The sequence below is a fragment of the Gorilla gorilla genome, chromosome 6 (assembly GCF_029281585.2).
Source record: "Gorilla gorilla gorilla isolate KB3781 chromosome 6, NHGRI_mGorGor1-v2.1_pri, whole genome shotgun sequence".
Classification (NCBI taxonomy): Eukaryota; Metazoa; Chordata; class Mammalia; order Primates; family Hominidae; genus Gorilla; species Gorilla gorilla.
The window spans coordinates 148736184-148763216 of record NC_073230.2 but is presented as its reverse complement, the minus strand read 5'-3'; the positions used below and the strand labels follow the sequence as shown (position 1 = coordinate 148763216).

The 27033-nt window shown below is 47.3% G+C and overlaps 1 protein-coding gene across 4 annotated transcripts in view; it reads left to right on the top strand.

The window, feature by feature from the left end:
* HIPK2 (homeodomain interacting protein kinase 2) overlaps positions 1 to 27033 on the top strand; it is a 217499-nt gene that overhangs the window by 124164 nt on the left and 66302 nt on the right. For all 4 annotated transcript variants that reach the window (XM_031013361.3, XM_031013363.3, XM_031013360.3 and 1 more), the window contains exons 3-5: positions 23127 to 23250; positions 23568 to 23687; positions 25812 to 25898. In XM_031013361.3, the coding sequence (XP_030869221.1) occupies positions 23127 to 23250; positions 23568 to 23687; positions 25812 to 25898 (331 nt within the window). The remainder of the gene's footprint in view (positions 1 to 23126; positions 23251 to 23567; positions 23688 to 25811; positions 25899 to 27033) is intronic.

Sequence of the window (27033 nt, the reverse complement as noted above, 5' to 3'; positions counted from 1 at the left end):
TCTCTTGATTTAAACTGTTCCCAAAAATAAATATTGGGTAGGTGATCCAAGGAGTAGTTTGAGAGTTGATATTACCAGGAATATCGTAATGAACAGGCCTCTTCTTAAGCACTCAGAATTTGGCTGGACTCGTGAGCATCCATGTTGCACTTTGTCCTTCCCATCTGAGTTTTGTTATCTTGCTACTGACTGCAACCCCGCCATGGAGACAGCACTCAGAGTTTTCATAGGGGCTTGGTGAAGCCTCAAGCCCGTAACAGACCACCATAAGGACTCCATGCTCCCTAAATGCATTAAACAGTTCCAAAGATGTGTTTTTTGCTTTGGGGTTTTTGGGGGGTTTTTTGTTTGTTTGTTTATTTTTGAGATAGGGCCTTGCTCTGTCGTCCAGGGTGGAGTGCAGTGGCGTGATCATGACTCACTGTGGCTTGAACCTCTCAGACTCAAGCAGTACTCCTGCCTCACCCTCCAGAGTAGCTGCGACTATAGGTGTGCACCACCACACCTGGCTAATGTTTTGATTTTTTTGTAGACAAAGTCTCGCTATGTTGCCCAGGCTGGTCTCAAATTCCTGGGCCCAAGCGATCCTTTTGCCTCAGCTTCCCAAAATGCTGGGATTACAGGCATGAGCCACTGTGCCTAACCTCAAATATGTGTTTTTAATGATGTTTAAGAGCCTCACTTGTATAGCAGCAGCTTTTATGTGTATCTCATGCTGTTAAACCTATAGGAGCAGGGGCCTGGCAGCCCCTGTGTCATTGAGACTCTGTTTTGCTGCTTTATCATTCAACAAGCTGGGCTGCACATACACAAACCTGTCTCTGTAGTAAAGAAACAGTTTTGGCTGGGCACAGTGGCTCACGCCTATAATCCTAGCACTTTGGGAGGCCGAGGCAGGCAGATCACTTGAGGTCAGGAGTTTGAGACCAGCCTGGCAAAGATGGTGAAACCTCATCTCTACTAAAAATACAAAAATTAGCCGGGCGTGGTGGCAGGCACCTTTAACCCCAGCTACTCAGGAGGCTGAGGCAGGAGGATCGCTTGAACCTGGGAGGTGGAGGTTGCAGTGAGCCAAGATCATGCCACTGCACTCTAGCCTGGGCGACAGAGCGAGACTCCATCTCAAAAAAAAAAAAACAACAACAGTCTCGAGGAGGCCAGAGGAGCATGTTTTGTTCCCCCCACCTTTGGAAAGAAAAAAACATTGTACAAGTGGAAAATCTTCACTAATGCAACATAAAACTTGGCGATTTTCATCACACCAGGTCAGGTAATCCCAGGCTGTGCTTCTTGAGGCAGGGGAAGCTGATTTCCTTTGCTTACTTACCACCTGTGCCTCTCAATGGCCTGTCTCTAACAGGAGGCAGAGGCCTCCTTCCCGAGGTCCATGGGTCAGAGTTTCACCATACGAGACGGCGGTGTGGGAGGTGTGATTTGTCGCATAAGATCTCTAAATCCCACCACCCATTCTGTAACAGTTGATAGTCCTCAGCACTGCATTTTCCAGTTACTCATGTTTACAGACAAATGTCTCTTTGTCTGTAGTTGCTCTCTGAAGAAATCAAAGAGCAGCTGTTGTCCTGCCCTAGCACCATGGCATAGGAGGTCCAGAGTTAGCATCGAGGATGACAGTGACGCTGTTTCTGCTCTGGTATCACTTGCCCCTTGCTCCTACTGCCCCAGCCCTTGTGTCACTTCCTTGTTCTCCTGAACAGTCTTTTTTTTTTTTTTTGAGACAGAGTCTTGCTCTGTCACCCAGACTGGAGTGCAGTGGCGTGATCTCGGCTCACTGCAACCTCTGCCTCCCAGGTGCAAGCCATTCTTGTGCCTCAGCCTCCCGAGTAGCTGGGATTACAGGCCCCCACCACCACACCCATCTAATTTTTGTATTTTAGTAGAGGCGGGGTTTTACCATGTTGGCCAGGTCTCAAACTCCTGACCTCAAATGATCCACCCACCTCGGCCTCCCAAAGTGCTGGGATTACAGGCGTGAGCCACTGTGCCGGCCCTGAACAGTCTTCTTTGTGTTTTCCTGCCTCTGTACCTTCGTTAATGATGTTTTCTTACCTGCAGTGCCCTCTCCCTTCTCTCAACTCTGAAGTCGGTGGTACCTAACGATTCTATTTAAATTCTGCCTCCTTGAATTCTCTCCTGTTCTTCCCAGCCTGGAGTGGAGTCCACTGAGGTCTACTAGAGTTCAAGTTCCATGAGAGCAGAGACTGTCTTTTTTTGTTCACTCTCTAATTAGTGCCCAGCACATAATGGATGCTCAATGCATGTTTATCGAATGAGAGAGATTGCTCCCTCTAAATGTAGCTGGCATCTGACATTCATGATTTCTGTCTGTATTCCTTTTTCCATACGTGTACACGAGATGATAAGCTTCTTGAGAACAGAAACCATGACTTTGTATCACCCTCTAGCAGAGTCTTGAACATGCTGGGAGCTCAATAAATATCAGTGATTGAACTTACTATATAATCACTCAATAATCCAATCATGTCCCCGAGCTCAGGGGAAGGGGGAGGCCGACAGAATGTCTTCCTTCTGCTGTCTTTTATAAAGCCACTCATGAGCAGCGTCTTATGCAAACACAAGGCCCCATTCTCCCCCAGCCCAGCACTTGCCCACCTAGGAAGGATATTCTCAAGAACATGAGGCTGTTGACATCACATTCCTTTTCCAAAAATGTGCAAAGGACTATAGAATTGTTCAAGAAGCAGTGATCCAGTGCTTGGCTAGTTAATTCCTGAGTAAGCCACTCTGAAAACTGATTATAATCCTGTTTCAAATGGAGAATTGGGAGAAGGCCAATAAAGGGTATATTATTGTATCTTGTAGGAGGGAAGAATCCGGCAGATATTCACTGAGTTATGGCGCCAGAGCCTTCCTCTCTAATGTTATTGTAAATAATTGTTAGAGTAGAAAGCCAGATCAGCAAAGTGAGACTCCAGCATTGCAGTTCCTCTCCACGGAGGTCTTATATAACGAAGACCTCCATAAACAAACATTGCAGAAACGTAACATCGGATCTCTCCTATTAAAGTTCACACTGTGTAATGTAAAGTGGAATAATCATTTTACATTCCTTGTAAGTTCTAAGAAGTCCCTTCTGGGGCAGCTGTTTGCTAAACCTTTTTTGTTTGTTTGTTTAATAAAAGAAAACAAATTGTGTACCTCTCCACAGTGCCCCCACTATAGAGCTAAAAACAGTGATTTCATATAAGTGTTTCATTTGTCCCCCTCCAGCTCGCCTCTCTCCTAGGAGTCACGAACTCAAGTGCCTCCAGGGCCAGGCAGGTGGTCAGTGAGCTGGTAATGATTAAGGTCTGCATCTGGTGACACACACGTGCAGAGGGCAGCGTTATCCAGCCCCAGGTCATTGTGACCACGAACTGACAAGTGGCCCAGAGTTGTCAGAGCTTTTGATTTTCAGCAGGAAATCTGAACTTTTAGGAATATCACCTGAGTTCTAAATATTAATAGCTAGTTGAAAAAATTTAATATCTATGCAGGCCAAAGAGTGTCTGTCTCTGTGCCGGGTTCATCCTGTGGAATAGCAGCTTGCAAACTTCATGCCATCCGTTCAGTCTTGCCTGCATTTGGGTGCTTGGAAGTTCTCCTCAGGCCATGTTTTTCTTGTGCCTCCTACCTTTTTAGAAAGTGCTTCATTGGTTCCCATCAGGGCAGGGCAGGGGCTGGATGGAGGACCTAGTGCTGTGTTGGGTATCGGGGTGCTGACCTAAGGCTTGTTGGAAACACAAGTCCAGAGCTTCTCTGCGTGCTCCCTCCCCTCTTAAGAGACGCCCAATCAGTATCTGTCACTGCATAACGAAGTACCTCAAAATTCCGTGGCTGACACAATAAACATTATCTCACAGTTGCTGTGCTCCAGGAATTTGGGAGCAACATGACAGGATGATTCCCACTCCAGTTCTGTCATGAGGTGGCGGTGAGCTCTTAGCCCAGGCTGCAGTCACCCAAGGGCGTGACTGGGGCTGGAGGGTCTTCTTCCTAGGTGGGTCACCCTTGTGGCTGGCAAGCCAGAGCTGGCTGTTGGCCAGAGGCCTGGGTTCCATCCACATGGATCTCTCCACAGGGCCATTGAGGGTCCTCTTCCAGAGTAAGTGATTCAAGGCAGAGCAAAGCAGAAGCCACATGCCTTTTACAGCCTAGTCTCAGAAGCCACACATTGTCATTTCTGCGCTGTCTTATTGGTTACACAGGTTTGCCCTGCTCAGTGTGAGAGGAGACCACACCAGGGTGTTGACTTCCAGGAGAACTGGGTCCTCAGGGGCCATCTTAAGGGCTGGCTGTCACAGCTGTGATCACAACCCTCAGTCGGTCCCTTATGAACAAATGGTCCAACCCCGAGAATAGTTTAAAAAAAAAAAAAAACCGAAGGGAATAAAATATATGTCATAGTGATTTGCACCTAATATTCAGTCCACTTACTATTGTGTTCCCCAGATCAGCCTCAGAAATTAAATATCCTTTTTTTTTTTTTTTTTTTTTGAGATGGAGTCTTGCTCTGTCACCCAGGCTGGAGTGCAGTGGCACAATCTTGGCTCACTGCAACCTCCACCTCCTGGGTTCAAGCGATTCTCTTGCCTCAGCTTCCTAAGTAGCTGAGATTACAGGTTCATGCTACCACACCCAGCTAATTTTTGTATTTTTAGTAGAGATGGAGTTTCACCATGTTGGCCAGGCTGGTCTTGATCTCCTGACCTCAGGTGATCTGCCTGCCTTGGCATCCCAAAGTGCTAGGATTACAGGACGTGAGCCACCATGCCTGGCCTAAATATCCTATTTTTATATCCCATCTTAGAACTGTCTTCCCTGAATGTATCTAAAGTCACTTTTTAAAAATATTTTTTAAAATCCTACCCATACCACCTCTTAAAGTGATAGACTGAGGTGTACCAAACAGAAGAACCCTTGCTTCTCAAGGGAACCCTTTCGCTTGCTGCTTACCCCTGTCTGCTTCCAGGGGTATTCCTAGGTCTCTCAGTTGCTCGAGCAACTAAACCTAACCAACTTCTCTACTAAACCTAACGTTTTGTAAAGATTTGAAAGGAAAATCACTCTGAACAAAGAGTAGTCCCTGCTTTGGTATACCAGTAGCACCTGTGAAGACAGGTGGCCCCAGAAGTTTTCTGGGACCCTCTGAATTGGTAGGAGAGGGGCACCAGTTAATCAGAGGCACAGACAGGGAGGAGCAGGGTTGCTCCTGTTCCAGCAGCAGTATGCATTTCTGGGACCCACTTTCCAACCCACCCCCCCGAATTCTAACAGCAGGAGACACACACACATACCCTCAGGCTCTACATCACCTCTGCCTCCTTCAAGACCACCCTTAATATTCATTTTAACCAGATTTTGCCTGAATGAAAACGTGAAGGGGAAGAAAAGGTGCCCCAGTGTGTTTTCCCCTAGGAAAATCCCTACTGGTAACTAGTCTTATTTGCTCAATAAACAAAACCTTAGGCTGGGAACTGAAGTCAGCACGAGCAGCATCTGCGGGTGTGCACCGGGGCTCTGGGGCCCTGTAACATTTGCGCGTGTACCTGGGGGAAGGGGCGCTGCATCGGCCTGCCCCCCGCAGCCGCCCGCCGCAGCAGTGGTCACCGAGTCGGGATGTGGGGAGGTGGAAATGAAATGCATAATTCATAGGCCGCTGTGGCGTCCAATCTGTGGGAGGGGTGGTAATTACAGAACTGAGAAATGAGGCTGCAGTGGGCAAGTCACCTCTAGGTTAGAGGCTGCTATGATAGATGGCCTGCATTGTTCTCTTTCTGACCTTTTTCTGAACTTCCCCTTAGAAGAACAGAGGAAATACAGTGCTGCCTTTTCCCATATTGTTTTTGAATAATACCTTCAGACGCCAGCTTTTAGAGTTTCTGTTCTTCCATTTGGGGTTTTGCTTCCCCCTCCACCCGCCCAATGCCTTGCTTCTTTCCATAGAAAAATCGAATCACTAATGACTTTATCCTAGTATTAATGGTAAATACAGACTACACAAATATTTGTCAACACTGAACACAATACATACGGGGAAAGGAAAAAAAAAACCTGCAGTACCCTCTCCCTCCTTCTGCTCCGCCCTCCACTGCCAAGCAAGACAATCCCAAGAGCCGTCCTCCATCCTCCTTAATGATGCAGACGGGGCTGATGAGAAGGGTGGGGGGCGTTGCTCCGTAGGAAAGATGATGGAACCTAAGCTCCGACTGCAGAATAGAATCGTTTTAACCGGACGTGAAGGTGCAAGCAGGAATGATGCTCACTCCCATGTAAGCTATTGATGCTATCCCAGGGGGGATAAAGTAACAAGGCTGGGGACTGTGTGCCGTATTCCCTTCATCAGCCTTTCCACTGTGCAACCCGAAAGCCGCAACGTCGTTTCCCTCCACGCTTCTCTCTGCCGCTAGTGATTTCCTGGTCTGAACTGTGACTCCCTAGTGATGGCCTGTAACTGGGTTCTGTGATCATCTGAAGTCTATCAATCTCTATACAGTCAGGGAAACACAGAAGAGGGAAGAGGGAAGATTTCTGTTTGATTTTCACACAAGCAAGTATTACTAAAGAGTTAGGCAGAATTGTTCACTTAGCCTTCAATTCAAAATTGAATCTCAGGTTGAAACTTTGGGGAATGTGGGGTTGTTTTGTTTTTTGAAAAATGTACCCTTTTTGAGGCCAAATGAAAAGGAACTAGACAGTTCTGTGTCAGAGCCTTTCGGACTGGGGGTGGAATTTGGTTAGCTCCATTTAGCGGGTTAATGTTGATTGAACTCCTGCTGTGTGCATCACCACCCTGAGCTGTGTGGCAGCTGAGCACTTCCCTGGGAAGCAAATATAGGTTCTGTCTCCTCAAGGAACTTTTGATCTCTTGGGGGAATCCAGGACAAGCCTAAATACAACCATACAAAGACCTACTTACACAGCTGACACTACAGAGACAGGCCTGCCAGGCAGGCCCTCGCTGATTTCCAGTGATGCCACAAAACTTTTCTTCCTAGGCAAAAAAGAAACTAAGCTGTTCATACCAATGATCACTGTCATTCTTTTCAAACATCTTACAGGTTTTTTTATGGGTTTAATTGCTTATGGGTTTTTTTTAATTGAATTTTCAAAATCTCCCTAGCTGCCTCCTCCCTATCTCCACTTATTCTCTCTTCTTCTTCAGGTAGGTAAATAGTATCTCCTTTATCACCCGCTTTTCACCCACTATTCCTCAGCATATATATAGATATCTAGATAGATAGATATGGATAGATGATAGATAGATACAAACTCCCTATGTCAAGCTTCTCCTATTAAAAAGTGGAGCTTTATAGGTTTCTATTCAGATTTCACCATTGAAGTCCTTATTATCAGAGAAGAACTAAAAGAGCCACTTATTTCCTTAAAAGTAAATAAACAGTAAGAAATCCCAGTTTTCACTTCTTCTTCACACAATCAGCTACTCAGTTCAGCAAACATCTGTGTATTGGGTATTTACTGTTCTTAGCACAGTGCTTGGTGGTAGGAAAGAAGATAATGAAACCACAGCCTCTTCCAGCTCATGAGTGTGAACAATGACACCCAATGTCTGCAGACACCGACCCTCTTACCCCAGTAGACAAGGCTGTACACTGGGTGCTGTGAGGTGTACAGAGTTCAGTCATGGACAGGCCATGGCCTCGGGATGCTTCCAGTCTAGGAGCTGATTATAGATTATTCTTATTTAAAAAAAAAAAACTGTCAGTGCAAGGATGAGTGAAAGAGCTGAATTGGCAGTAGAGACATAGTTAGCATTGTAGGAATAGAGCACAGGAGGGAGCCTGAGTCAGCAGGGAGTGCTAGAGCAGGTAAGGTTTGAGTAGAAAGCTTCAAAGGCTTTCCATGAGAGCCAGGCCAGACATGCTTTCCACAGGGCCACTGACAGAGGTGCGGAGGGGAAGCCTGGGTGTGCTCAGGGAGAGTCTGGGACCACCAGGAGTCTCAGGTGCTGCCTCACCGCCCCTCACTCTTTCTTCTCTGACTACCCTCAAGAGTCCCTCCCTCCTTTCCTCCTGACTTCCTTTCTTCTCTTCTCCACCCGAAGCCCCAGCTGATGTGTGACAGCTCCCTGATTCCATAAGCTGGTTAGCTCAGTTGGCTGGAGTAGTGTTTGGGGCTCACGAGAACAAAATGAGCATTCTCATCTCTTTTGCTGAATGTTGCTCCGTTCCAAAGGCACTGTAGGAGAGTCCCTGTTCTTGGACTACAAAGAGGCCCCATTGTTAGGATAAGAAAACTGGTTTATGAGCAGATGGAGCAGTGGTATCCTCATCTGAAAACTTTCTTTTCTTTCTTTCCTTTTTTTTTTTTTTTTTTTAAAGACAAGGTCTTACTCTGTCACCCAGGCTGGAGTGCAGTGGCGTGATCACAGCTCACTGCAGCCTCGACTTCCCAGGCTTATGCCATCCTCTTACCTCAGCCTCCTGAGTAGCTGGGACTACAGGTGTGTACAACCACTCCTGGCTAATTTTTTAAAAAATTTTTTGTAAAGACGGAGTCTTACTATGTTGCCCAGGCTACTCTTGAACTCCTGGCCTCAAGTGATCCTCCCGCCTTGGCTTCCCAAAGTGCTGGCAATACATGGGTGAGCCACCGCACCAGCCTTAAGGGAACCGTTTGTTCCCTTACCCAGTGGGTCGCGTCCCTCTGTCTCCATAGAAGTTGAAGGTTCAGGTGGCTTTCGGAGCCTGTGTCTGTTGCACTTCGGCGCCCCCTAGTGGGAGGTGTAAAGAGCCAGCTTAGTATTTCCTCTGTGACCCAAACACAAGAAGGCAAACTTTGGTTTGGTTTGGTTTGGTTTGTTCTTTTTCAGCTCCTTTAAGAAAAGTTGAGTGTTGGAAGGTTTCCCCTGAGTAAGCTGCCCTTGGCTGGAGACCTGGAGTTTATGCCCATTTTGTTTGGCAAGATCTTCTTGTTCCTAACTCCTGCTGGAATAACCAACCAGTCACCGTGAGAGCTCACTCTTGTCCGGACCACAGCAGGTCCTAACCAGGAGTGCTGTGAGCAGACGGGCCGTGGCCACATTTACTCTGTGGATGCTTCCTGCTCTAAAATTGGGTAAAAAACATACCCTCAGTGAGTCCTGTTTTGCTGGTTTGATGGTGTGCACGTCTCCAGAGAGCAAGGCCAGCCTCATCCACCTGGCTCCCCTCACCGCACTCACACCTGCCTGCTTAGAGTCAGGCCGCATCCTGTACTTACAGGATCAGAGCCTACTCCATCGGCCAGGAGTAGTGGCTTTATTTGGAAACTTGCTTAGGTAGGGTATTAGTGGGTTTCGGCCCTGCTTTCTCAGTAGTTTTCCACCTAACACACAATGCAGTGGGGGAGACCTCCTCAGACGATACCTGTTTTATTGGAATATCCCTTAGGCTGCAATGGAAATTCACTCTCTAACTTGTGTTTGGCATTTTTACTGAGTGGGTTCCTTTTCATAGCTCAAGTTTCTGGCTTCTGTTCTCTTAATTGGTATGTCTCCGGCTGGTGACACTGAATGTATCTCCCTTTCAAAGAAGGAGCAAGTTTCTGTCTTTTATCCCAGACTGTCAGCCATAAAGACTGACTGTGACTTAGCTCCACAAGCCACATGATCAGATGGTGCTGTAAGGAAAGAAAATACCCCAAAGATGAGCCTTGTCTATGGCACAGTCACTCATCTGAGAGTTGGGGATTCGGGGCTTCTCCAGCGGAGGCACGGGGAACCTTGGAAAGGAAAGCATCGTGTTTCTTCTGCCTGTTGTTGGTTCATTCATTCATCCAGCAAACACTTATTGAGGCCTCACCATGAACCAGTCGAAGCTAAATGTTGAAGCAATGAGAAGTTTTGCATTTAAATCAGTAAAGTTGCACATAAGTAATGTTACTTTCTTAGTATGCATCCATCTAGAGTAGAGGGTGAACCTTGAATTAATGTGTTAGTGTGGAAGAGACCAGCCTTTTCCCCAGCCTCACATCTCATGATCACTATAAGTGGGTAACATCACCAGGCTGAATAAAGTGAAGACGCCACATCTGCAGTTGATCCACAGGAATTGAAATTCCAAATCCCTTGCCAGTGCAGAGAAAAGAGGAGTGGTCCCAGAAAGCTGAAAAGTGACAGCAGGTGACAGTGGGACTTGGGTTAGGCCTTCCCAGAATCAGCAGGCTTCCCAACACAGCTCTAAATGCCAGTTTCAACCCATGGCTTCAGTCAACAGACTAACAATGAATCGGAAGAAAAACAATCAACAAAAGGATCCATGATGAGGACCATCATAAAAGAATGGCTGAGGCCTGGCTCCTTTCTCAGCCACTGTGTTGGGATTCCCAGCCTCTGGCCTTTGCGCTCACCTGGGCAGGAGCCTCATCTGAGCACAGTGGCAGAGCACAGCTGAGGCATGGGGGCTGCCACACCGATGCGCACCCATACCCAGGCTTGAGTGTGCAGGCTGCATGTCACCTCCCACACACGCTGACTTCAGAGCCCCTTTGAGGAGGAGGGACAGCAGATGGGAGGAAATACGACAGGGCTTTTGTGATGTTGACAGTGCTCTGTTTCTTCACCTGGCTGGTAGTGACACTGGTCTTTGTTTTCCAATAAGTTGTTAAGGTATACGTTTTTGTTGTATACTTCTTTGTATATATATTCTCTTTCATAATTAAAAAAAAGATAAAAACATTTAAAAAGAGCCTGGAGCAGTATACATATGAAAAGATTACATAGATAGGCACCTGCAGAGACACATGGTTCCATTTCTCTGGCTGATAGGTGCTTCTGCAAACATTTGTTGAGCACATTCTTTGACAAAAGTCACCAAGCATAAAGCGTGGCCTGGTGACACTGTAGTCTGGTAGAGTGCTGGGAGGTCAGAACAGGCTTTCTCCAGCAACGCAGAGCTTCATGGTATAGCACCAGAGACCAGACTGGGGGATATTGGGCCACCCAGGCCAGGGATGGGTAAAGCAGGCACAGCACATGTCAGGAGTATAAGGATCTCAGGAATTACAGGGCAGCGTGAGTATCTTTGAAATACTCATCATGGAGTCCAAACTGGTTCTTCTAGGAACCTTCCTCATTGACATTACAATTCATAGTTTTCTTTTTTTTCTTCTCTTTCCTTCCCTTCTTGCTTTTCTTATTTCACCAAGTCAAGTCAATATCGTTTAGGTGGATCCATGTCCCTGGCTGTACTTTCTTCACTTTATTCTACATGCACAAGCACATAACCACAAATTTAGAGGCCAGTATGCTCTGGACATCTGAGAACTGGTTTCCAGTTTGCACCAACATCACCAGAAGCCTTTGGAGATTATATTCATTTCAGTTGCAGATGCAACCTTCTCCTCTGGCATGTAAACAAGTGAGTTAGATTTTGGTGCTACACTTAGCAGAGTTGGAGCAGGACTAAGAACGAAGGATCAGTGTGAAAATGTGTGTGTGTGTGTGTGTGTGTATTTAGTACATATTCAGAGCCAAGATGTTCACTGCCAATATGAATAGAAAAAACCGCCAATCTGATTCTAACATTATACAGGGAATGGCCAGTTGAATCAAGGAAGCCTGCATCCTTTAGGAGACTGTCCAAGTGTGCCATGAGAATGATGTCAACATCTAGACCCAACTGCAATTATGTCAACCTCCATATGGATATGATGGTTCATTCTGAAGTCTTCAGCACTTGTATTGGTGATAGCTGAAGATACTCAGTTATGACAGAATCATCAGTGAGGGTCTGAAATGATCCTCCTTAGCACACAGTTTTATGGACATCAGCAGTGGCCCCTTAGGTAGAACATCTCTGCAACAGTGGTGCTACGTGTGTTACATCAAGCTGCAACCACCCAGAAGTTTGGGTGTCGTGTCTGTCCCCCCAGCTCTCCTTTTGGAGTCGGAACCCTGTTCCCTTGCAGCAGCTCTCCACCTTAATTTCTTCAGCTTATAACCAGGCAAAAGTACCCTGCTGCAGAGTGCACAGAGATCTTGGGGTCCACGGTGTTTGGCTTGGCCATTCCAAGGATGGCTCCGTGGAAGCCAGCACAATGGGTGGGCCCCTTGTCAACCTCCCCCGTGTTTTGCTCCTAGAGCTTCATCTCTGGGTCCCTTTTTCCTTTTGCTTGTCTACCTGTCACCCTAATCAAAGACAAAGCTATTTCTCTCTGATCTCCTGTTTGCCTAGGAAGCTGTGTGTCTTTTTAAGAATCCAATCACAGGTTGACCTGGGATTAGCTCACCTCGATGGCCATCTACATCTCCACTTGGACCTTCTGGATCCCCCCAGGCATGGTGTGGATTCATCCTGTGGGGAGGCTGCCCCTGTTTTCCCAGCAGGCTTGCCTGTGGTCACAGGGCGTGTTGTCTCTCCATGCAGCTGCCCCGAGGTGCTTTCCAGCCCTTGCCTTTCTGGCTGTCTTCTGTGCAGCTCTCTCTTACCTCTGGCTCCAATTCCTCTAAAATAGCCTCCTCCTCCTCCCTGCTCTTCAGATTTCTGCCACTGTTTCTTGGGTCCTGTGCTGCTTCACTGTAATCCCTCGCCTCCTACTCCCGGTCACCAGCTCAAACAGCGGCTCAGAGCTCAAGACAGCAATGCAAGTCTCCTTATTTTTGCAGTGGAAACAAGATTTAACAACCCATCTGAAATACAGTTTTACATTTTGATTGCTTCTGCCCCAGCCATACTGAGGTTACTTTCAATCTACATATATTTGTGGGAACGGACTTTTTCTCTGCAGTTCGAGTACACCTTATAATACCAGTGATTATAAAATACCATGGACTAATAGAGTGTCTTGCTTCCAAGGAGTTTAAACTGCTTTATAATTCTGCCAACCATAATTTATCTTCATAAGCTGCCGTAGAGACAAGAGAAAAAGTGAGATTAATAATCACATTTTATAGATGGTGAAATAAAAACTCAGAGAAATTGAGTAACATTTTTCCAGAAATGCACAGCTCCGCCTGTGTGCTCCGATTAGCGCTGCAGATTTATTACCCAAGTTTGGAGTGGCAGTGAACCCTGCCCTTGTTTTATCAGTGAACTACGTAAATGAGCAAGACATTGACTGTGGTCTCAGACTTGACCAAAGTGTTTGGGGTGAGCGAGGGACTATACCCTGAACCCTGCGTCCCAGCCCTTGTTGCCGCTGACGCCATAAGCAGACACAGTAATACGGGTTGACTCTGCCCGCCGGGGTCCTCAGACCCACGGGACCACCCTCCCAAACCTGTTCCCCAGGCTGTGTTCTCTGGGCATCACTCTGACCTCTAGCCTGGCACACTGTTAGGACTCCAAGCAGCCCAAGGGCATGGCTGTCTTTTCAGTCTTCATTGCCTAGTGTACTGCATGTACCCAGCATTCATGTGAGATGAAATAAAAGGAATACTAGGTTACGGTAGTATTTCTCTACACAAGGAAGAAGCAAGAGGATTGTGGATAGGGAGTTTTATTCCTTTTTTTTTTTTTTTTTTTTTTTTTTTGAGACTGAGTCTTGCTTGCTCTGTCACCCAGGCTGGAGTGTAGTGGTGCAATCTCGGCTCACTGCAACCTCCGCCTTCCGGGTTCAAGTGATTCTCCTGCCTCAGCCTCCCAAGTAGCTGGGATTACAGGTGCGTGCCACCATGTCCGGCTAATTTTTGTATTTTTAGTAGAGACGGGGTTTTGCCATGTTGACCAGGCTGGTCTCGAACTCCTGGCCTCAGGTGATCCACCTACCTTGGCCTCCCAAAGTACTGGGATTACAGGCGTGAGCCACTGCACCCGGCCAGGGAGTTTTTATTTCTAAAGCTAGGTGGTAGGTACTTCACTGTTGGTTATATTAATCTTTTCAGCTTTTTGTGTAAATAAATGAAACAGTTGTTTAGTGTATATGCTTTAATATATTTCAACAGAGTGTTCCATATCCGAAAGAAAGTGGCTTTAAAAAATGAGGAAGCTGGGTGCAGTGGCTCATACCCATAATCCCAGCACTTTGGGAGGCTGAAGCGGAAGGATTGCTTGAGCTCAAGAGCTCAAGAACAGCCTGGGCAACATGGTGAAACCCTGTTTCTATGTGCCTGTGGTCCCAGCCACTCAGGAGGCTGAGGAGGGAGGATTGCTTGAGCCCAGGAGGTGGAAGTTGCGGTCAACCAAGATTGTGCCACTGCACTCCAGCCTGGACAACAGAGCGAGACCCTGTCTCAAAAAGAAAAAAAAAATAAGGAAGAGGGATGATCTGTTTATTTCATTGCTTTCACATGGACTTAGACGTGTTATAGATAAGTGGTTTAGTATTGTTCAGCTGACTACTCTATGCCAGGCCTCTGCAAGGTGCCCCCCTATGATGCTCTGTTTAACCTAATCTTCATACCTGTACCCAGAAGTAGGTACACAACCAGTACCTGACAGGGCTGGGATTCAACCCGGTGAACACTGGGATCCCAAGTGCGGGCCACGCCCTCTTGACTTCTGCAGCCTCTACACCTCCACTGGAGGCCATTCCCCTGCAGGGTCATATGATCTGGACATGATCTGGGAATGCTTCTCAGTGTGTGCAGTCAAGAGAGCAAATGGAGCTAAATCATCAAAGCTTCCATATTGATGGTGTCCAAAATGACAGTTGTTTTTCCTCTTTAGAAAGATAGAATTTTCGGTGTCTTCCTATGAGAATGTTGGAAAGAAATTATCCCCCTCTTTCTTAGGTGCAGATTTTGTCTGACACTTCATGTGTGTTTAAAGTATTTTTGATGTCCCAAAATAGTAATGAGGCGATTCTTTAAGATGGTTCCATGGGGTGGAGCTGTAGCAGTGAAGGTGAGGAAGAGCAAATGAGAGATCAGTTATGACAGAACCTGGAAATGCTCACTCACAGTATTCAGGAACCAGCAGCCCTACCTGCCTGAAACCGAACCGAGAACAGGAACAGCCCCCGTGGAAGCAACCGAAATGTGATGATCAACCCAAAAAACCATGTAAACTCTGAAACAGAAAGGCCAAGCTGTCTGCCTCTCACATAGGAGGTACTGACAAGGTGGCATTGCCAGCTCCAGGGAAAACTGGCAACTGCTGAGGGTGTGCACTTGATGTAGATTCATTCCTTCTACAAATGTGTATGGAGCACCTACATGCCCAGGCTGCGTGCTAGGCGCTGGAGATACAGCAGCGACATGGGGGTTGGGGGACTTGCGCTGCTCTGTGTGTGGTAGCCACCCCTGCCTGGCCACTTACTAAGGCTCAGCTCAGACTCCTCCTGGGAAGCCCATCCTGCTTTCTCTCTCCTCCTCCAATTTCCCCCATCTTTGGGTACTATGTACACACTTCACACATTGTATGTCAGATGTCGCTATGCTGCTACCTTGGCTAGACGGTGAACTCCTGGAAGAGCCACGGGGTCTGGTTTACTTTTTGATCTTTAGCACCCAGCACAGTACCTGGCACAGAGGAAACACTTAGTAAATGGTGGTTGAATATTCTAATAAGTGAGTGAGGACAGCTTGAAACAAATTCTGGCTCAGAATGACTGTCAGTAAGAATGAGCTTCCCTGAAGATTAAGCATGATTTAGCAACCATCCAACATGCTTCAGGTGGGCTGGATGAAAAGAAACATTTTAGACTTGACTTTGAACTTCTAGGACCTCAGAGCCTTATAGACTAGCAGAGCAGGGGGACAAGGCCTCTGCAAGATCAGATCACAGCAAAATGGTCTGAAGTCCCCAAAGATTCCCGGGGGCCAGATGGGGAACTGCCTCCCTTACCTGAGGGTTTATGGGCTGGGTGTTGAGCAGCTGTCAGCTTCTGTGTGCCAGGCTGAGGATCAAGGACAAGTGAGATGCAGACCCTGCCCTCCAGGAGGTATAGTAGAGGCAGATATGCAAATGTATTTGTGTGTCAAAAATGACAATTATTGGCTGGGCGCAGTGGCTCACGCCTGTAATCCAGCACTTTGGGAGGCCAAGGCAGGCAGATCACGAGGTCAGGAGATCGAGACCATCCTGGCTAACATGGTGAAACCGCGTCTTTACTAAAAATACGAAAAATTAGCCGGGCATGGTGGTGGGTGCCTGTAGTCCCAGCTACTCAGGAGGCTGAGGCAGGAGAATGGCGTGAACCCGGGAGGTGGAGCTGGCAGTGAACCAAGATTGCGCCACTGCACTCCAGCCTGGGCAACAGAGTGAGACTCCGTCTCAAAAAAAAAAAAAAAAAAAAGAGACAATTATTTACTCTCTTTCTCCAGAACAAGAATGTTTAGTGGCTTGCTTTGGGAATGTTGGAAAGGAATGAGTCCTCTTTCTTAGGTGCAGATTTTGTCTGACACTTCATATATATGTTTAAAGTATTTCTGATGTCCCAAAATAGCGGTGAGGAAATTCTTTAAGATGGTTCTGTGGGGCCAGTGGATGCTCAGTTAGTATTTATTGGACCAATCTGGTCTGAGTATGTCATTGATCTTTGTATGCTTGTCACCTGATAGAGCCAGCACAGAGACAGTGGGCAGTGTCTGTTCGAATAAGGAAGAATGGAAGCGGGCAGGGAGGGGGGCAGGCTGTATCTGAAATATGTCTCATGAGTGCAGAGAAAAGGCTGCACCCTTAGGGATGGGAGAGGGATCCAGAGTGGATTGGAAAAGGTTAAAACCAAAGGCAAGAGAACAGCAGGTGGCTGTAGTGAGGCCCAGATGGAAGAGCATGTGATTTCGCATGTTGCAGTGGGACTGCGCAGGATAAAGTCTTCAACATAAGAGCTAAGGTGGAGGCTCTAGAGGGCGTAATGACAATGGCCATAAAATAAGAGGTTTGGGCTAAATCCCTGAGGTCCCAAGTCCTAACCCTGCATGAGCCAGGTACCACTTCTAGTCCTCCTGTTCCTCCTCCCTGTCATTTTTGCTGTAATTCTTTTGTTGGCCACCTGCAAGTAGGTGTCCTCGGCACTCCTGCTGTCTGCCCTGCTGTGGTGAGTGTGAGCCGGGTTGCTCGTGCCCCTCTCTGGGCCTCAGCTTCTGCTCCTCCGTGGGCTAAATCCTGCCCCCTCATGCCCAAACCTTGATTGCTGCATAATGATTCAGCCTTTCTACTCTCTTTTATCTGCACTGCCTTAGAGCTTTGTCTTAATCCATATTTTAACACTTTCTTATATTTAATAAAGGTTTATTTGATCAACAGATGCTAAATGAGTGGCTACTGAATGCCTGCGCTGCCCTCACAGACTTGGTCAGGGAAGACAGACAGTGAGCAGGTTAAGAAAGTGCTGTGAAGTGGCATTTATGGCACCCTATATGAAGACTAACTGGTGTCAAGGGAGGCCTGTCTGTAGTGTGACAGCTGAGCTAAGATTTGAGGGACGAGAAGGAGGCAGCCATGTGACAGCCAGCAGGGAGAGCATTTAAGGCAGAAGCAACAGCATCCCACGAAGACTCTGGCTCCAAAGGAGCTCCAGGTACTCTTGCAAATGGAAAGGAAACCAACGGGCCTGCGGCGTATTAAGCTAGGAGAGTGGTTGGCAGTGATGGTGGAGAGGTGGGCAGGGTCCCAATCGTGGAGGCCCCATGGCCATGGAGGGGTCTAGATTTCATTCCAAGTCCAGTGGGGAGCCCCTGAAGGCTTACGGCAAGGGGGTGGGGTGCCATCTGTTCCCTGTGGCTGCCATGGAGGAAGTGGGCACAAGGAAGGGAGAGACAAGTGGAAAGGCTGCAGTGGAAGCTCCAGGTGACGCAGGGGTGACCAGCACCACTGCTGCGGCAGGGGGGATGGAGAATCAGGGGCTGACTTGAGACTTTGGAGCTGGCCATGTTAGTGGATAGATGGTGGGGATGAAGAAATCAAACATCTTTCCTGGATTTCTGCCTAAGCAGCTGGAGGGTGGTGGTTCCCTTTCATAAAATGAGGAGGACAGTGGAAGGAATATGTTTAGAGAGGGGGATCAGAGAATAGTTCCCTTCTAGACGTGTGGAATTGGAGATGACTATGAGACATTCCAGAGGCAATACCAGGCTTCCAGAATGCAAATCTAGAGCCAGAAGGAGAATTCCAAGATGGAGACAAACCTGGAAATACAAATGGAATTTAAACCTGTGGAGCGAGTAAGATGACTGTCAGTTTCCTAGGGCTGCTGAAATAGGTACCACAAAATATCTGGCTTAAAACAAAAGACATCCAAAATCAAGGTGTCAACAGGGCCATGCTCCCTCTGAAGGCTCCAGGGGTAGAGCCTTCCTTGTCTCTTCCTGCCTCAGGTGGCTCCAGGTGTTCCTTGGCTTGTGGCAGCATCACTCCAATCTCTTCCTCCCTTTTCACATGACCATCTTGCTGCTGTGTCAGTATCTATGTCCAGATTTCCCTCTTATATGGATGCAAGTCACATTGGATTAGGGCCCACCTACTCCAGTATGACCTCATCTTAGCTAATTATATCTGCAGCAACTCCATTCCTAAATAAAGTCACATGCCAAGGTGCCAGGAATTAGGAGTTCAACATAACTTTTAGGGGGACACAATTCAACCCATAACAATTATCTAGGGCGGGGTGGAAGGAGAGAAGACGGTGGGCTTAGGACTTGGCCAACACACAGCAGTTGGATAGAAGAGGGCGAGCCTACAAAGGAAATGGGCAAGCCACAGGCAGAGAGGCGGGACAGATATGGGGAGCAAGCGATGTCATGAAAACCAAGAATAAGTGTTTCAGGGCAGGAAGGAATGATCACCCGCGTGAAAAAAATGTGGCTCCCGGGTCACAGAGCTAAGAAGTCGGTCGACGGATGTGACAGCGTGGAGATCACTGCTGATCTCAACAAGTGCAGCGCGTCAGTGACGCAGAGTGTCCAACTCCGATTAGAGGAGGCTGAGCAAATGCTGTGAGGTGAAGAGGTGGGAACCGCAGGGGGAGATGACTCTCTCCAGAGAGTGGGCCTTGAAGGGGAGCTGAGAACTAGGGCAGCAGCTGCTGGGAGACGAAGGGATTAGGAAAGGTTTGTGTTTGGGGCTTTTGTTTTGTTTTTTGTGTTCTGTTTTGTTCTTGTGTTCTGCTTTGTTTTCTAACGTGGGAGCCGCTAGAGCATGTGGTGTGCTGTGTCGGCTCAATTTTTATGTCTGTGTCTTTCTGTGACACACGTTTTGTATTCGACTCGAGTTGTCCTGCATGCTTTGATGTGGCTTTCACAGCATCAGAGGCCTTCGCGGACAGTACTGTCTCCCAGCCACCTAGCCAGACGCCTGGGCATTTGTTCTTTACGGTCGCAGCAGGAACATTCTGCGGCACGTATCATGGTGCCGTGAATGGCTGCCATTTCATTTTCTTGGTGGACTACAAGCAATTTTCCCAGGCCCCGTTCATGTCACGTCAGTCGTCAAAATCTATGTCTGGTGTTTCCTGCTAAAGAACATCACTAAAGTGCCTTTGTGTGGCCATTTTAGTTGTTGCAGTCTGCCTTGTTCATCACTGAGGAATGGAAACTGGAAAACGAGGTTTCCGTGGGTTAGGAACAGCCTTCCGGGCCATGAGAACCACGTAACTAACCTGATAGGAAGGGCAGGCCCATAGTCAAGTTCAGAGAAGTCCCCTGGGTCCAGACCGGCCTCTTCCTAAGACTTACTTGAGTGTCAAACATCCAAACCTACAGACTGGAGCGTCAGACATCCAAACATCAGGCTGCAAGAGGGCAGGGGCCAACCAAGAGGCCAGGTGACAAGAATCGGGGGACAGAGGTGAGAATGTATTTGATCCTTGAGCCAGCAGTCCAGGCCAAAACTCTCCTCCCATGAAGAGGCCTAGATCCACGTGAGAGGAGGCAGGAGGCCACCGCTGAATCTAGAACAGGGAGGGCAGAGAGAAAAGCAGGTTCTGACACCATAATACTTTTTTTGGTAGTGTTCTTTTCAGATATTCCCTTTTCTGGCCAGGTATGGTGGCTCCTGCCTGTAATCCCAACACTTTGGGAGGCTGAGGCAGGTGGATCACTTGAGATCAGGAGCTTGAGACCAGCCTGGCCAACATGGTGAAACCCCGTCTCCGCTAAAAATACAAAAATTAGCCAGACCTGGTGGTAGGTGCCTGTAATCCCAGCTACCTGGAAGGCTGAGGCATGAGAATCGCTTGAACCCAGGAGGTGGAGGTTGCAGTGAGCCAAGATCATGCCACTGCACTCCAGGCTGGGCAACAGAGCAAGACTCTGTCTCAAAAAAAAAAAAAAAAAAACCTGAAACAGATAGTCCCTTCTTTTTTCTAAGGGATGTGATGTTTTAAATAAACTGAAATGATCTCTAAAGGCACTGCCAGAGGCAACCTGGCAGTAATCTCATCAGTTACACACAATGATGAGTGAACCTGGGGGCCCTGGTGTGTGGCCAACACTGACACAGGTGGCCTAGGCAGGTGGTGGGCTCGTGGTCACATGGAAGACAAGGGTGCAGCAGGGACATGTCTTGGAGCCACCACAGGCATCCCCAGCTCATCAGTGCCAGTGAGTAAGAGTGGCCCCTGACAATACACACGCAGTCCAATGTGGAGACCAAAGGAGACAAAGGCCAAAGAGGGGGTGAAGTGCCAAGCAGAACACTGGCAGCTGAAGACGCCCAGCAGCGAGTGATGGGGACAATGGAAGGTTCATTAAATAGCAATAAGGCAACTCACTCCAGCCCCCAGTGGTCACTCCTTCTGCTGCCCAGACCAGCAAGTGTGACTGGTACTCTAGAAGCACGTAGTAGCCAGTACCCAGTCTCTAGTTGTGAGGAAAGGAATAAACTCTTTTTTTTTTTTTTTTTTTTTTGAGACAGGGTCTTGCTCTGTTACCAGGCTGGAGTGCAATGGTGCAAATCATGGCTCGTGGCACCCTCAAACTCCTGGGCTCAAGCAGTCCTCCCACTTCAGCCTCCTGAGTAGCTGGGACCACAAGTGCGCACCTCCATGCCTGGCTTTTTTTTTTTTCTTTTTGCGACGGACTCTTACTCTGTCACCCAGGCTGGAGTACAATGGCACGATCCCGGCTCACTGCAGCCTCTGCCTCCTGGGTTCAAGCGATTCTCATGCCTCAGCCTCCTGAATAGCTGGGATTACAGACCTGCGCCACCACGCCTGGCTAATTTTTGTATTTTTAGTAGAGACAGGGTTTCACCATGTTGACCAGGCTGGTCTTGGACTCCTGACCTCAAGTGATCCTCCCACCTTGGCTTCCCAAAGTGCTGGGATTACAGGCCTGAACCACTGCGCCTAGCCCTTTTTTTTTTTTTTTTTTTTTTTTTTTTAAGAAACAGGGTCTCACTCTGTTGCCCAGGCTGGTCTGAAACTCCTGGGCTCAAGTGATCCTCCCATCTCACCCTCCCAAAGTGCTGGGATTCCAGGCATGAGCCACCACACCTGGCCAAACTCCATTTTACATGTGAAAAATCAGAACTTGGTAATAAGACATTTTTGGGTTTTGTTTGTTTTCTTCTTTTCAATACTATTATATAAAGAAAAAAGATTAGCAATGAGAACAAATTTAAAGGGGGAAGAGGAGGTACTTTTTCAGTAGAGAAAAATTCAGCTAGAAGATCCAAGACCAGTGGGGGTGTTTCTGATCGCCCTCTTCCTCCCCACTCTCATGCTAGGTGGGTGAAAGGTAACCAAGAGAAAGGTCTCCCCAGCTCCCTTCACTCCCACTCCAGGCTGCAGAAAGGGTAGGAAAGTAGCCTCTTCTAGCATCTCTTAGTGAAGTGGAAAATTTATAGAGAAAACAAAAGTCAGGCTAATGCATTTCATTATCAGCAGAATGCCTTGAGCTACTTTTTTTTTTTTTTTGAGACAGGGTCTATTTCTGTTGTCCAGGCTGGAGTAGAGTGGTGCAATCTCAGCTCACTGCAACCTCCACCTCCCGGGTCCAAGCAATCCTCCCACCTCAGCCTCCCAGGTAGCTGGGACTGTAGGCACGCACCACCACACCCTGCTAATTTGGGTTTGTTTGTTTGTTTGTTTTTGGTAGAGACAGGGTTTTGCCGTGTTGCCCAGGCTGCTCTTGAACTCCTGGATTCAAGCAGTCCACCTGCCTCAGCTTCCCAAAATGCTGGGATAACAGGCATGAGCCACCGTGCCTGGCCTTGAGACATATTTTTTTAAAAAAACATAAGCTGTGTTCATATCTCAAACTTTGAGCCTGGTTTTGTCCAAAACATACCCCTACCTAATCATGACAGATTCTTAGAAAAGAAGATGTACCTGGGTGGTCTCTTGAGTGTTGATTACCAACTCCCTGTGAAATGTTCTCTTGGGGTTTAGGTGATTTCCTTGAAGGGACAGAACTCCTACATTCGGGAACAGGTTGTTCGTGGGGTTTACGCTGGAATCCCGGTTGATACCAGACTCTGTATTGATGAATGCGGTTCTATAATTGTAATATTAGGTAACTTTTAAGAAGATTAGCTTTTTAGAAGCTAATAAAAAAATGGCAATGTTTCCTTAAGAAAGTGTGATGTAAATTCTTAAGAAAGGATAATTGGCATAAACGGATATTGGACTTAATCCCATTATTTTGGGAAGGGGACAGCTTGTTTTACATCTTCCTGAAGATAGAATACCTCGAGTTAGGTGTGGTTGTGCATTCCTATAGACCCAGCTTCTCAGGAGGCTGAGGCAGAAGGATTGTTTGAGTTCAGAAGTTCAAGACTATAGCGAGCTATGATCATGCCTGTGAATAGCCACTGCACTCCAGCCTAGGCAACATAGTGAGTTCCCATCTCTAGATAGACAGAAGAAAATAGAAGACCTGCGTTTCAGAATTCCTTTGTAAAAACCAGGCATTCTCTGAGGATTAGTTTCCCAGACTTTCAGCTACAAAAGATAACTTCAGAATATCTCTAAAATGGTTGTTAGCTCATCTGATTGGCGTGTGAAGGTAATGAAGTCAGTAGACGTGGTTCTCTGTAGGTGTGTTCTAAACACACAGACTTATCTTTCATCTCAGCCAGCCTTCTAAGTGGGCCCTCCACTAATGGAGGGGACCAAGCCAAAGGATGGAAGGATTGTTGTAGCACAGCGCCTCTCCTGAGAGCCACAGGCCCTTCAGAGGAGGAGTCAGTAATGGCACCCCAGGTTTGAAAGATAGTATTCATATAGAAACAGCTTCCTGCATTTCCAACTTGCTAATGGTTTCTTCCATTCTTCCTTTTCAGGGCCCCTGAGATCATCCTTGGTTTACCATTCTGTGAGGCAATTGACATGTGGTCCCTGGGCTGTGTTATTGCAGAATTGTTCCTGGGCTGGCCATTATATCCAGGAGCTTCAGAGTATGATCAGGTGGGTCCAGATGACACAGATATTCACAAGACCTCATTCTTCATCTGGAAAATAGCCTGGATTAGCATTTCATTGATTACATGACAAATGGGCGGGACTGTGGAATGTCATGTTGTCTCCCAAACCTTGCTTCCCTTAACCTTGCTATTTTTTCTTTATTCCTTTCTCTTTTCCCTTTTTCTTCTTTCTCTTTTTTGTTAACTTCTTTCCCTACAAAAATTGTCATTTTCACTTTTCTCAAAGCCAGCAGAGCCATTAGTATACCATATGTATAGTGACAGGAAAAGCCCTGACCTCATTCTTGTCTTTTCTTGCAGATTCGGTATATTTCACAAACACAGGGTTTGCCTGCTGAATATTTATTAAGTGCCGGGACAAAGACAACTAGGTTTTTCAACCGTGACACGGACTCACCATATCCTTTGTGGAGACTGAAGGTAGGAAGAGCGTCTCCTCCACTCCTCACAGTGGCCCAGGGCTTAGGGAAGAGGGCCGTAGACCCATTAGTGGGGAGCTTTTGATTCAGTCAGCAAAATGAGGGCACTGGGGGGGCTGTTGTTAATACATGGTGTGGCTGAATCTGAATGCTCAGAAGCCCCTCTTTCCCTTGGCCTATCGCCGCCTGTGAGAGTCCCACCTTATGATTGCTGAACTCCCAGGATTTAATCTGATAAGCCTTGATGACTGTCTGATTTGTGCTAGGGAGAGAAACGAACCCCACTCTGCCCTTGAGAGCTGGCAGTCCAGGGGGAGACAGAACCATGTGCCACAAGCTCCCGCCCACTGTAATAAGGGCCCTGTTCCTGGTCAAGAATGGGTGTGGGTGCCAAGAGGAAGGAGCATTTAATTCTGCCTCCAGCAGAGGGGCAAGGAGGAGCATTTGAACTAGGCCCTAAAGAATGAAGAGGGAGCATGGTGGCTCACGCCTGTAATCCCAGCACTTCGGGAGGCTGAGGCGGGCGGATCACTTGAGGTCATAAATTCGAGACCAGCCTGGCCAACGTGGTGAAACCCTGTCTCTACTAAAAGTATAAAAATTAGCTGGGCGTGGTGGCATGCGCCTGTAATCCCAGCTACTCAGGAAGCTGAGGCACGTGAATCGCTTGCACCTGGGAGGCGGAGGTTGCAGCGAGCTGAGATTGTGCCACTGCACTCCAGCCTGGGCGACAGAATGAGACTGTGTCTCAAAAAAAGAAAAGGAAGAGTGAAGCGGGTTTGCCCAGTAGAGAAGTGTGGGGTGGCGGCTGGGGTGATGGGGGTTAGGGAGAGGGGTTCCAGGCAAAGGAGGCTGCCTGGTGAGCCCATGGGAATATCCTAAGGCCCAGGGAGGTGTCTGGTTCACACAAGTAACCATAAACCTGAAACTCCGGGGCCAGGGGCTTCACTTTAACAGAAACATAGTTTGCTTTCACTTTGATCTGTGCCTAGCAATTAAAATCAAAGTATTTTCCTGGTAAAAAGAAAATAATAAAGTCTTAAATATGTTTCATTTTAGGTATTTCTTTTTTTGCAGCAGGGTGGGTGGGTGTTTGTTTTGTTGTTGTTTTGGATTTGTTTTTTTAATGGAATCTGCAGCCAAATTCTAATATGGTTTAAAGATAATATATATCGAGTAGTCACAAAAGACTGAGAAAAGAGGTTTGGAAACTGAGCAAGCACTCAGGCTATTGATGGGAGGCCTGGCATTTGGCAACTGTGAGGGTGAGTGTCAAGGTCAGGTCCAGTAAAAAGAGTCCTCCGGTGGAGGAGGGTGAGGCTGGAGTTTGCTGCTGTGTTTTATTGAAGAGCCTCAGTCCCACATGTCCAGCTGTTCCCAGGACTTAAGCCGCTCCAGGTGTGCTGTCCTTGAGTGAGATTTTGAGGATGAATTACCTCTGGATTACCTCATGGATGAGTACAGAAATCCATAGTAATTGGAAACAGCAGTATCTCCAGCCATTCGGGGAATGTAGGTCTGTGTCTCAGCCACCAATAGAGGGGCAGCCCAGCCACAAACTCTGGGGCCAGCTGCCACCTATTGGCCATGTGACCACGGCAAGTGCCTTGAGCTTTCTCTTCCTGTTTCCCCATCTGGAAAATGGGGATAGTAACTGTGCTACCTAATGTGGTTGTCAAAACTATTAAATGAATAAATGTGCTTTAGAACAATGTCTGGCACGTAGCAAGAGCTATGTGCATAAGGGTTTATTAAATAAAATTGGAAAATGCATGGGAAAGCCCTTTGCTTTTCCACAATGGAATCTTGCCTTATTCCTTAGACTCAGAGAAGGCTGTAAGCTGATCAAGGATGTGGCATACCTTGATCAGCCTGTGGTATGGAGCAAGACTGCTCCATACCTGACCCGGAGCCAGCCCCTGACACGTGTGCATGGGAAGGAGGAGGATGGGTTGGTGTGGATGAAGAGAGAAGGGAATTGCAGGTGTGCAGGTCATTGAAGAATCAAAATCTCTTCCGAAATGTGGGAAAGAGACCCTCTGTGAGACACAGGAGTTCCAAGGCTTGAGTCCCAGTGATGAGGAGCTAAGTCACGTTATCAATTGGCTTTTGCCTCTCTTGACAGACACCAGATGACCATGAAGCAGAGACAGGGATTAAGTCAAAAGAAGCAAGAAAGTACATTTTCAACTGTTTAGATGATATGGCCCAGGTAAGCTTCATGGGTGAGTATGCAACGTAAACCCTTTAAAACCAAGGGCAGCAAGACTTCTGCAATAGTAATAGAAGATAATTGGTTGAAATCCACATTATTCAACTGCAGTGGTTGACCTTGACCTTAAATAGTTACAGCCAGTCTTAGTAAGAATGCCATTTGGTGTGTGAAACATTTTTAAAACTTCATACCAGCTCCTTTAAAATCGTTCCAGTTGGCCGGGCATGGTGGCTCATGCCTGTAATCCTAGCACTTTGGGAGGCCGAGGCGAGTGGATGACCTTAGGTCAGGAGTTCGAGACCAGCCTGGCCAACATGGCGAAACCCCGTCTCTACTAAAAATACAAAAATTAGCTGGGCATGATGGTGAGCACCTGTAATCTCAGCTACTCGGGAGGCTGAGGCAGGAGAATCACTTGAACCCAGGAGGCAGTGAGCCGAGATCACACCACTGCACTCCAGCCTGGACAAGAAGATCAAAACTCCGTCTCAAAAAAAGCAATCATTCCAGTGTATTGGTTCCCACTTGTAATATAGTACTGGCCTATCTGCCTGATGTTATCATGAGAAGAATTCCAGCCCATTAGTACCCATGGGTTTAATGCCCGTAATTTAGTGTATATGTTAGAAGGTGCCATGAACTGGATGGCTTAGGACAACAGACTTTCATTCCCCCACAGTTCTGGAGGCCAGAAATTGGAAGTTGGGCTTCAGCAGGCCCATGTTCACTGTAAAGGCCATAGGGGAAGATCATCCGTGTCTGTCTCCCAGCTTCTGGCAGCTCTGGCAATCCTCAGCGTTCTTTGACTTGTAGCTGCATCCCTCTAATCTCTGCTTCCTTCTTCACATGGCTTTTGTCCTGTGTCTCCTCTGTGCCTCTGTGTCCACATCTCCCTTGCCTTGTCACTGGGCCCACCCTAATTGAGTATGACCTCATCTTAACTCAATATGATTACATCTGCAAAGACCCTATTTCCAAATAAGGTCACATTCACACCTACTGGGGACTGGGACTTTAATATATCTTTTAGAGGGATACAATTCAATCTGCTACACAGTCTCAGCTCACCGGCAGGGACCGCAGGCTCTCACCTTTGTGCCCCAGAGAAAATTCTAGAACTTCAGCTATTTTT